Raw genomic sequence first — 12,690 nt, 5'->3', positions numbered from 1 at the left:
ATTATGTACCTACCAGTGTTTGGTGCCTTTGAGAACGTTGGCGAAGTTCGATTCGAGTTTCATGTTGAATATTACATTAACTGTACATATTTAGCGCAGACCTCCAATGCGAAACTTCAGTGACATACGTTTAATACATTTCGTAGGAGAGAAATGCTGACGGGCGGATACACAGACATGACCTCCCCATGGTACGTTAATTTTGTGCGAAAAGCACATAACAGAAGGAATAAGCTTGGGAGAGGTTAAAAAACACAGAAACACTAGCCCCGTCGACTTGTAGGTTTTGTCTTGTTGGTCAGAACTGTCACTCGGAAATATTCACAAAGAGAACTCGCAGTCATGGAGACAGATTAGAAAATGTTCTACCATTCTTTTAATTTCCGTTTCTGTAGTCGTGTGTTATCTGTCCCCGCGTATTATTTCCAGGACCGACGTCCCATTTGCCCTCTAACTCAGACTGATGTATCTCTTTTGTGTATCTGCAACTCCCATGTTCACAAGGGAGCGTCGCACAGGGCGAATCAAAAATCCAGCTCACAGCCTCTGCATTGTAACTCATCGACGTCGTCAAATCGACGATGAGATTCTTGTGTTCGCGTTGAGAGACGATTTCAGTAAAGAAGTTCATCATTCCAGATAGGCGAGAGTCGACATGCTTATAGCATGATTCCGTCGACGAAAGAACATTGCTGGGAGCGAAAATACTTGTGTACAATTTGATTTATTCATCATGGTTCAGAATTAATGTTGCAATAGTGAATCCTTTAGGTGTTAATTAGGACTACGTGAACGGGGGGAGGGGGGGGCATCGCAAGGCCTCAGACTACGCGGGTAACGTGACACATAAATACGCGTACATAAACATAATGTGGTAGACCAGTTTAATAGATATAAGTTTATGATAATGATTTATATTGATGGATTAATGAGCTTCGGAACATAAGAGGATGAATGTTAATTGAAATCGAATTTTGATGGTTTGCGCCCCGAACAATCTTTTTAAAGTATCTTGTGCTGGTCTTCTTTAAAGCGCTTGGTATGAAAATGTAAGTTCACCGCAATGTAACCGACCAAGAACCATTTGCTGGTACGTACAGTCTTTCTAAAAACATTGTAAATGGGTACAGTAACGTTCAGAAATAAAACGCAAGGAAAAAAAAAAGAGATTTCCGAGTGATATTTTCAAGTAAGTTTGTGTAATGGTTGCTGTGCGGGACAGTCTGTTATAAAAACAAGAGAACATCAAACAATCAGTCTGTATACATGCACTTTTCGAGTGCTTATATATTTTGAACAAATGTCGTACTATTTAAGTTGAAGTATAAGAATAGGATACTTAATCTGGTTTTAATATGCCTTGATAATCTAAGTAGTCTTCATGTTTCTGTATAATTAATACATACCTCCTGATTCATCGATTCTTGCTACTTTCCTTGTCATCACGATCAAAGGATACATCCACCCTCACGAAATTATGCTCTGAATAAATCTAAATATTACATGTTCTTCCTAATGTACGCTGAATAAATACTGTAATTGGACAAGCGAGCTCATGTATTTTAAAGCTCACACAGACGAGACTTCAACTCCAGTTTCCTGTGTTTAACAACTTAGCTAATGTATGCAACGCGTGAAATCATTGGCGCATTCTTTAGGATTTGACTTACGTCAGATGAAATCCTGGAATATCACTTCTCACAGGCCGGTAACTATGCGAAACAAATAATAGTATTATGATATTAAAAATAGCCCATGTGGACTCGAGTGGATAAATAAAATGTCTGACTTAACTAATTATTCAGATGCGACGAATCTGATGAAACAGCTGGTTTCATACCGTCTTTTGTTTTTTGGACCAAGTCTTGGTAGAACGAGTTTATTGTTTTCTTAGGAAATGCGATCTGGTCTGTCTGTTGATCGGGTTTGCAGAGCAGACATTGAAACAAAAAGGAAACTGTCGTTGCTGTGGCACTGCAAGGCACAGGTGCCCAATAGGGGTAGAGGCACATCTGGTCGCCAAATTCAATTAATAATTTATGCATCGTAAATATAAAATTATATACCGGGTGAGCACAAAACGATTCGGAAAATAAATGAGACGTAATTTTGAACTTCACAGCTTCACCGGTCGACAGGAAAACTTTCAAATTTTTGTACAAACCTCACGGAGACCTGATTTGTGCTCCGCGAGTCACACTCCAGACTTTTGTGCGGAGTGTCCGTAGTTATGGAAGCTACGGTAGTTGTGATTCGAATTTCATGCGTTTAGCGTAAATGAATTGTTGGCTGGGTGGTTCCATGCACGATGCTCAGCTCTTTCAGAATCTTTTCTTCGCTAACTACAGAACACTCGAACTCCTCTGTTTTGGGGTATTCATTTGTAAACAAAACTTGGCGAGGCTTTCAGTCGACTGGTGTGGGTGCGAAGTTCTAAGAACACCGTATATATTTTCTGCGTTATTTTGAAAGTTTAATGTTATTTTGTGCTCATCCTGTATTTAGTTTGAGCTTTCTAAATATTGCTATCCACCCTGACGATACTAACCTTACCAGGACCGTCCTGTGGGCGGGGCGAGTGGGGCACCTCGCATCGCCATTACGACGTATGAAATATTTCGTGCACAGCGACACCTTAAGCGCCCAAGAAATAAAGATGTAATGTGAAAATAAAATGCATGTCCAGTGCATCCTTTGGCACCGAGCACATCTTATTAGGGAAGTCATCTAATAAAGGTTTGGGGACTATTTCATCTATCGATTACGGATCTGTTACAAGAAAAATACCAAAGTAATTGGTAATTGCAAAAGCTACAATGATTCTCGGCGCTGTATTTGAATTTTCATTCGTTGTTGATGTAAAATTCGCTGTTATAATACAGGACGTGTAATTAACGAAATACAAGTTTAATTAATACGATTACCTCGTGTCACACGTAGACCTAGTGTGACGCCTTCGTAGCAGTGAGCGTCTGTGAATACGAGGATCAATGTTTTATGCAAATATCATATCTGTTGTTCGTGTCCATCGCTACAACCCTGTTTATCCGGAAGGTTAGGTTCGTTCCATTCGTATGCGACCGAAATGCAGGGAACGTTTGATAAATGCATTATACAGAGATATAAATGATCGTGCATCTGTGCTTAGAGCCTTGTAAAATACGAAACTGAGCTCAGAGTGAGCTTAAATTAATCAGTTTATTAGTTTCCGGAAGTCCACGTGACTGTTTGGGCTCTGAACAACGCATGTCAAGTGAACGATCTGTATATTAAGAATTCATACTTGAAGTTAGCAAGGGAAGAGACAGCTTGAAGAATCCGGCAGACAGACGGAGATTTTGAGCTTCTAGCGAGCTTGGCTCCGTATTGAATGAGATGAGTTGGCGTGGGTCTGGAGTTGCAAGGCGAGGGGACTGGAATTCTCGTTCAGCAGTTGGTCGTAAGAAAACTAACCCTGCGATAAAATCGACTATGACTTTTGCACATTTACCAGCCAATTTTTTTTTTTTGGAATATTTGAGTAAGAGATAGGCAAAATAGCTGGATGTCACGAGATGAAAAAGTTGATGAGAGATTTGCTGTACCGACATACACCGAATGATAGAATGGCCAATTCTGAGTTGAACCTTGAAGCTGGAGCAGTCTAATAGGACTAATCATGAAGGTGTAGTTGATAACGATATTGGTCCACGGTGTATCTTATAATTATTCAGATAAAAAATACCTTTTACGGGACGGAAGATGAATCCTAGCATCAACAAAGTCCCTCCTTTAAGTCCTGTCATAAACCAGTTAACTATAAAGTACATCTTCATAATTTATTTTAGCAAGCTTCGTTATAACATTATCGTCTCATATACGTATTAGAGTCCAAAATGGCCGCTTATTAAACTGGTGAATAATTACTTGTCAGAAGTTGTTTGAAACAGGTTTCTCTCCTCGGGAGTGAAGAAAATTTTCCACGCGTATGAAACAGAAGAAAAACAGAAGAAATAGGCCTATGTAACTTATGAAATAATCGCAACTTAATTTTTCACTGGTACTTAATGAAGCTTAACGACAACAGACGAGGGGGGGGGGAGTGGATGCTTCACACATCCGTAACTTTGACATAGGTGGAAGGTTAGGTTGTTTGGAAGTTTCTCGCCTCGGCTGCTATGCCCCTCCCCGAGGAAAGATCCCCGGTACGAATTGGATAGGAGACTCGGTGGACTGCAGAACCTGTCTGAACGTTGTGTTCAGTTGGATTCTACCTGTCCAGCCCGCAGCCTAGCATCAGCCGGACAGTATTTAAGTATCTCAGGACAGGGTTTATTGGCAGGCTGTTATGAACACGATAACGAAACTTCTGTCTCCATAAACGCTTGACTTTTCTTGGGGTTAATTTAAATTTGCGAGGCAAAACTTTAGTGTTGGTATGGAAGTGAAAAGTGTGATCGTCGAGACCAGTTTTCGATGTAGGCGACTATTGAGCTATGTGATATTTTGGAAAAAAGAAGTGTCTCTCACCTTTGTAAATGATTTTATTGAATGTGCTGGTGATGATTCGGAGTTCCGGATTGGGCGTGTCCCCGATCTGAAATAGAAGAGAAATCCGTCGTGAGACAATGATGAAATGCCTTTCTGAAATAATTCACTTCAACATGTACCTGACGAGGGATTGATAATGTATTAAGTGGACCAGAATGTGACTTTCGCCTTTGAAACACAGAAAAAGCTTACGACTGCACAAAGTTATTTAAATGTTCCGGCAGAATTCATAAAGATTACTTTTCTATTGGATATATTTTAGCTCTAAAAGTCTTGGAAAGTTAAATTCTGTGTGTGTTTAACACGTCTCATAATTAATTGAAGAAATTAAAATTATTTCGTGGGTTACCTGCTGGGTTCATGGGCAAAGTAGTATGCACTCGAATCCAACTTGGGTTAAAATTAACTCATAATGAATTTTTCTAGGGCTGCCAGCCGTGTAAGGTGGTTTAATGAAGAAAACAGCAACTTTCCTCGTCCTCAGGGCACTGCAGTTGTAGGAGATGGTTCTCGAAACGTTGATTTTATCTTAAGCCACCTTACACGGCTAATAGCCTGAGAAGAATTTACTATACTTAGTCGCCGTGAAGGTTTCAGATCATAAACTTAAGTTAATCACTGGTTTTGCGTCCGGTAACTCCGAATGTAGCCTTTTAATTTATTGTATTTGGTTTTGTAGTGCTACGTATTTTCCTCGACTCTTGTATCCTTGTCACATTCACATCTTACATACACCAATTTAACTTTTTTAATTGTTCGTTTGTTTAGACCGGAAGTGGTCATTATCAGACTCGTGTGTAGTTTGGTTCTCGGAAGAGGGGAACTCCCCCCCCACCCCTCTGTTTCCTAAATGTCGTTAAAATACTAAACTTCGTAACGTTGATAGGTGGACGTAGGAGCCGAGTCGTTAAATATTAATTACATAAGATGTGTTCTTTAAATGATTAAGTCAGTTTTATTTGTACTTGTCTATACTCAATTCCTTTGCAGTCGGAACGAAAATTTATTTTTGAAACAGCACGTGGACTTTTAAATGAGTGGTGATTGGACGAATGGAAACACGAATGCAAAAATCTCCCTGATGATGATGGTCTTTGCAAATATTTTCATTCAAAACCATCGGTTCTTCTCGCACTAGACTGTTAGTATCTTGAAATTTAACTGCTCAGAAGGGATGGGAATGTAAACAAACAAAGAATGTGAAGTTATACATACCGCACTGCATTATTATGGGGTTGCAGGGTGGGCGAGGACAAGGGGGGGGGGGTTGGTTTGCAATATGCTAATTAACAGGGCGTGTCATGGATACTGTCCTGTTCTGCGATAATAAAAAGTCAAACAAACAAACAGAAAAAAACAACAGAGGAATGCCACGCACCACAACCCATATATCTAAACGTGTGGCAGAAGATGGCGTTACTGTGTAGACGAGGGCAGTAAATTTACTGAAAATACAATTCTGCTTCTAACTACTTTTTTTCTAAATAGTAAACCTTTTTTAGTGTAGCCTACACTTGATTCTGTTTCAGGGTTGTGAAGTATTTGTAGGTCTTTGCATTTTGGAATGGAATAATTTTACATCGTGTAGTATTTATAAATGGTATTTTAAAATTTACAGATGTGAAGTTGTTCTTTTTTATTGAGAGTAATTAGAAGCCACCTAGACTACGTTTAAATTCAACGCTTGAAAGATATTGGAGCTGTAGATTTCTAGTTGAAATTCCAGCTAATATTATCCCAGTACTACAAACATTTTATCTAATTTAAGGACGGTTATGAATTTTAACACTTCTGGAACACACGTAATGAAAGTCATCAAATGGAGGTTCTCGTTTAAATAACATAAAAACACACACACGCATTTCTGTTACCAAGATCAGTCGGATGATATTATTGAAACAATCGATTTTAAAACCGAACGTGACCCCTAAATATATTCTGCGGGCTAACCTACTGAGTTATTTAGTGTTGTGGAAAGCTCTAAACAGAATTTAGTTATTACGGCTGGATGCACGGGTTTAAATGTGGTATAAATATTAAAGTATTTATAGGGTGTCGGAAATTCCGAGTTACTTAAGTAAAAATAACTAATGTAAAGCCAAAAGTTAGCATTACGCAATTTATTTTTTTATTTTTAGTGTTCTGTCTGACGACAGGTCCATATGAACAGGATCCTTCCATCCTTTTCTCGGACTGGGACCTGTTCATATACGTTCTTGGCAGATGATCCAGAAGTGGTTTGCCATTGCCTTCTTCTGTGTGTGAATGGAGTAATTGTTGGGATGCCACGGAGGAAAACTCCGTGTTGCCTAGACCACGGCCTTGCCCAACACAAGTTATAAATTCGGGCACCGCCGGGAATCGAACCCGAGACCCCAGGATTACAAGGCCAGCGTTCTAACCGCTAGACCACCGTGGCAGGTTCATTACGCAATACGGGATGTCAATAAGACATACAAGGAAAGTTGACGAATTTTATTTAAATAAGTAACTGCTATAGAAGGTAGGTCTAATACCCTGAATACATTTAAATTAATTAATTAATTCAGATTTTAGGTATTAATTAATTCCCTAACAAACTTAACAAAAATTTTAACCGAAATAGTGTTCTTAAATTTTTTAATCTGATCTTATATAATGTTCTTGAAATGTAGAAGACCAAATTAACTCCAGTACACCAATTGATAACCACTTTATTTAAGGATCAGAAAATGTGGCTAAATATTATAATATACTTCGATTTGTAGACAAAGTATACGGTTTTAGGCGCGTTCCAAATGAAAGTTGCATAACTGCACACATAAACGTCAACCCGTCTGTCTGTCAGCAAAAACTCTGAAACGGATTTTCATGAAGTTTCATGTTGGAGAATCGGCACATTTCAGTTTATTAAAATCTGTGTACAAAAATGAACCGTTTACTGTTCTTTCCATGTAATCTTCTTTGTAACATTTTATAGCCTTTTTGAAGGTTTACGTGGCGTTTTGAACGTCATCTCATGCAGCAGAACAGCTGATCGAAGCCGTGACGTTGTTTTGCGGGGATCCTTATTTCCGGAAATAGAAGTTCAATACGGAAGAGAGTATTATGCAGATATGGCACGCAACATGGTTTTCGAGTTACAGTTTGGAGGGAAGGGGGGCGGGCTGGCGTGTGAAACAGCATCGCAGAGCACAGAGCGATAGAGAATTGTCCGCGATTATGCAAACAAGGACGCGCTCTCGCTACGTTATTGTTTTGTTGTGAAGGCATTTCCGTTTCTCTCTCTCTCTGGGCTGACAAGAGGATAGTGCACAGGAAAGTACTTCGCTTCACTGACGCTAGGTGGCTCTGATGGATGGTTCGTCTGCATGCGCAACTAGCCATCATGTTTGAATTATTATTGAACCATGTAGCAGTAGTCGTTTTTGAAGAAACTGGTTGTCATAATTTTCACGATATTTTACAACAGAGAAAGTAAATATAATGGAATTTCATGTTGAAGACCTTGTTATTAAAAAAATTATTTCGTAGTTCAGACTGGCGGTTGAAACAATGCAGTCCAAATGGAGATCGCTAATGCCGATTTTACACTTCGAGGTTCTGGTAACATTTGCTTGGATCTACGATAAACGAAATGGAGTAGGGAAAACAGCATTGCGTTCAAATTCTTCTACCCTGGAAATGGAGGCGATAAGGTTTTCTGAAACGATTTTTTTAACCATATACAAGACAACATTCTAACACAGTTGACCACAATCGAAACAACGTACCTAATATTATTTAATTACTTATTTAAATCGATTCTAAAGATTTCTAACGATGTTGTTTTGACATTTTTAGTACAATTTTGGCATCTGATTACACTTAATCGTGTATTAAATAAATTATGTTTAAGGTGTTAGTAGCGTTTTGTGTATTAGTGTTGTTAGTGTTTGCCATAATAATGTTGTTTTGTTAATATTTGTTTTAGTCATATTTAATAGTTTTTGTGCTATGTCTTCATTTATATTTTGGTTCCTGATGCAGGATTCTAAAATGGAAAGTCAAATTCAATTGAACTGTTGTTATTTAGAACCTATCTAAGAGTGTAAGCGCTTAACATGGCATGTTCCTACACGTACAATGTTCTGTGGTTAGTTTTCTGTTTGTCGGGGCTTATAAAGTATGTCAATCACGTAACTCGAGTAATTTTATATTTTTTATATAATTGAAAGAATTACAGGCAGAGTTTTAACCTATTGTAGTTATTATTAATGTTGGACAATATCACCATTGCTTTAGTATTATCACCTTTCCCTGTAATTAGGTTTCATTGCGCGCTATTAAATAGACCCCCTCTTAGACAATGCCATTCTCGTACTACAGATACGGAAATGATTTAAAGGCCGTGTTCATAAGGTAAATTTACAGGTTAGATTCCTCGTTCCCCAGTAATTCCTGGGGAAATATTGATAAATGTGATTTCCAGACAAAAATGCATACGCGTATGAATTTCCTGTTTTATCCATGCCCGTTACATCTTACCCACCTAATTATTTTATTTAGTGTTCTGTCTGACGACAGGTCCATATGAACAGGATCCTTCCATCCTTTTCTCGGACTGGGACCTGTTCATATACGTTCTTGGCAGATGATCCAGAAGTGGTTTGCCATTGCCTTCTTCTGTGTGTGAATGGAGTAATTGTTGGGATGCCACGGAGGAAAACTCCGTGTTGCCTAGACCACGGCCTTGCCCAACACAAGTTATAAATTCGGGCACCGCCGGGAATCGAACCCGAGACCCCAGGATTACAAGGCCAGCGTTCTAACCGCTAGACCACCTCATCTTATTATTATTTAGTGTTCTGTCTGACGACAGGTCCATATGAACAGGATCCTTGCATCCTTTTCTCGGACTCGGACCTGTTCATATACGTTCTTGGCAGATGATCCAAAAGTGGTTTGCCATTGCCTTCTTCACCCACCTAATACTACTACATAAATCACTCTAACCATCAGATGTTCCAGGTCATTTGCATCCATTAGGTTTATTTGGCATTTTTCTGTCTTGATGGTAATCTGTTATTATAGGGTGTTAGTGCAGCGGTGGCTGATATAACATGTTGGTATTCATGAGGTATCCTTTATCGTTCCAAAGGTTTGTGACAGCAGCACTGTGAAATTTCGGGAGCACTTTTCTGGACATTGTCCGTTGTCTAGATAAAATATTTACACGACGTTTCGAGATATGGCTCTGTCCCTGCCTTCACGCAGAAAGGACAGCTTAGCTGGTAATAAAAGAGTAACTTCATCACCGGGTGGGACAGCGACAAAGCTAATACCGATATATGTATGTGTTATTTAGATAATATGCAGTGTCGGGAGAAAGTTGTCCGATGTGAATGCCCCAGTCGTGTTTAATAGCTCTGAACGCGGCGTCAGATGTAGCGCCTACAAATAGGCCGTGAACACTTTTTACAAACATCCATTCCTGGGACAACCCAGTGATCTGCTGTTTGCCTTCAGGCTCGACGAAGCTTCAGACAAAATTCTGGCTGTTGCCGGCAATGAACGAAACAACATTGATAATACAGAACTACAGGTTGCCCCGAAAAGATGTATACACAGCAGCGACTGTGGTGACATATTGTAAGTCAGTTGCTTACTGCTATCAGCTGTGTGATAAAGCTGACGGTGGTCAGTTTGATAACATACACTAACTTTGTTAATTCACTAAGCTGTCATATGTAATGGTTTAATTTATTAACTTGTCCTAATTTCATTTATTGAATTTCTGTGTGCGATTTTTGGGAGCATCTATTCATGTCAGTATAATGATAACGAGTCATCGGAGTATGAAAATTTAGCCGGTTTCAGAACCGACGTTATATTGAACAAAATAATTATTTTGTATCGTTCAAACAGTCTGTCCTTCAGACAGACTGTTTGAATTAATTGTGGAGGTTTGATATGGAAGTTAAGTGTCATAATTATCGCAGCTGGTTAGTTGCAGGAGGAATCTCGAGGTAGGGGAATTACGTTGTTTAATGGCTGAAATACTGGTCAGAGTTCATGACATGACAACAGCATTAACGTCCCGTGCGGGGGTTTACAAGTTGCATCGGGCTATTAAACCAGCTATTGTCATTGTTTGTTATAATTATGTGGTCTGTGTATTTAAAATATAATTTAGTTTGAACATACACCGATTTGTTTTTTGAGCTGCTGTTTACAAACAATTAGGTTAACTAATGTTTCAGCAAATATTATTTCATGTTGAGATTGAGGATACAGCCGCGTGGGAATTTGACGGCTGTCGTGTTGGTACCGCGCATTGCGGAATACCTCTGTGGAGGTTTTGCACTTTGGTGTCTGTCTGTGGAAACACGGGCTGTTTATGTCATCCCTGGTGGGCCTGTGTCCTGTATATGTGGTCTAAGTAACTGAATATAAAATAATATTATAGCGTATTGATCAGTTAAAGTATTAACATTCTAGGGAATGAAAATTAGAGCACGTAGAATTTGTTATCGCCTGTAAATTTTTAATACGTGAAGGAAGATATAAATTTATGTGTTGTCATGCCTTCAGATTTTAGGCGTTAAGTAAGCACAGAAACGAGCATTTATAAGACTGAAAAAAAATCCACGGAATAAATTAATTTTAGAATGGATTTTAGAGATGAGGTTGAGAGGTGAATGCGACCGTTTGGAAACTGTTTGAAATGGCGGGCTAGTAGTAATTAAATTTCTGAAGTATAATTACAGACCTCTTATTTTCGGGCGTAACTTTATGCATCGCATGCTTTTTCATGAAGGAACGAATCAAATTGTAACAGGATTACGCGAACTTCGAGACATAATTTTAATGAAAGTTGTCCACGTTGAAAAATTAACATTATACTCTACTTTAATAAATGTAAAATTTTAATACGTTGTGGGGCCTAGTCTAACGAAGATCCTGTCTGGTGTAATTTCAAATCGTGTAAAAGAAACTGTGGCTTTTATATACAAATTTGAATAGTCTTCGGACTGATCAACTTTGACTTGCCTTGGGTTTCAAGATATGTATTTTATAGCAATTGGAAAAAGCCCAAATATATGTTGAGGGCCGGATTCATGGTGATGGTACTTTGGTCAGAGAGAGGAGATTCTCTTCACTGTGTTCATAAGGTCACTTTTCAATTGATGCTCGCTGTCTGTTCTTGTACTTGTATCACAGTTGTGTAATATTGTTGTGCTATTTTTTTATTCGTGTTGCTGATTATTATCCCGAAGGACAAACTCTATAAAATACGAAGCTAACAGTAATATAACAAAGTATTAATAAAAACGACAGCGTTTCGGAAGTTATTTGTACTTCCATCTTCAGGAGGAAAATAACGTAATCTGTTGGGTTACCGACTGGAGTTGCACTTGAACTTTTAACTCTATCTTCTGGATAATCGTGGTTTTAATTAGGAAGAATTATATGGTAAATCCTGTCTGACGTGGCCCTTATCCGAAAGCTGAAGTTATACACATTAAATTACGTGGTAGGTGTAGTTAAAATGGAACATTATACACATTCTGTGGAATTTTAAATTACCGGGCTGTTGAAGATAATTCTGAAGAGGATATTCGGTGACAGGTAGTCAGGAGATATGTAGCCTCATGCTGATGTTGGCAGATTTTTTATTATTATTTTTTTTTTATATATAACACTTTTCTGGAAACAGTCATTTGTCGACAAGATTTAAAGTTCTGTTGAATATCAGAACGAGCTTAAATATTACGTCCTACTTGCAGACAGAAGACTTTTGTAACACTGGACATTTATATGAAAGGAATCTGCTTCGAATCTAGACTGGGTCACTGGACCTCGTGACAGGTTTTCGTGACATCCTTAATCTCTTCAGGCGAATGCTGGTGTACCAGATCGTATTTAAACTGGTCATTATCAGTCCTACCAGATCCTTGTGCCTCATTCTTGATCATTTTCGCTTTTCATTCTACGCTGTGTAATTAAAGCCTTTAAAACGAGCAGTGAAGTAATCTAAAATGAAGCCAACCGTTGTCAGAGAAATATGTTTTAATTATTTGTCCATTGGGTTTGCTTTCAGTTAGCTGATAGGCCGAAACGTCGTCAAAACGAAGCTTTTGTGCGGTTTGTAATTTCAGTTATCCTCCCACAAGATTCAGAACGAATATCGTGTTGGAA

At 38.6% G+C, this 12,690-nt stretch overlaps 2 protein-coding genes across 2 annotated transcripts in view; one reads left to right on the top strand and one right to left on the bottom strand.

The window, feature by feature from the left end:
* The window catches only part of LOC110837456 (uncharacterized), a 516,015-nt gene that overhangs the window by 146,924 nt on the left and 356,401 nt on the right, over window positions 1-12,690 (top strand). The gene's annotated exons all lie outside the window — the stretch shown is intronic.
* The window catches only part of CARPA (Carbonic anhydrase-related protein A), a 279,269-nt gene that overhangs the window by 48,310 nt on the left and 218,269 nt on the right, over window positions 1-12,690 (bottom strand). The window contains exon 6 of the mRNA XM_087343739.1: window positions 4,510-4,576. Coding sequence (XP_087199865.1) covers window positions 4,510-4,576 — 67 coding nt within the window. The remainder of the gene's footprint in view (window positions 1-4,509; window positions 4,577-12,690) is intronic.

The sequence above is a fragment of the Zootermopsis nevadensis genome, unplaced genomic scaffold (assembly GCF_977971745.1).
Source record: "Zootermopsis nevadensis isolate Lab colony 2312 unplaced genomic scaffold, Znev_1.0 Znev_ptg000006l, whole genome shotgun sequence".
Classification (NCBI taxonomy): domain Eukaryota; kingdom Metazoa; phylum Arthropoda; class Insecta; order Blattodea; family Termopsidae; genus Zootermopsis; species Zootermopsis nevadensis.
Note: the sequence above shows the minus strand (reverse complement) of the source record. Positions and strands in the feature narration are given on the sequence as shown.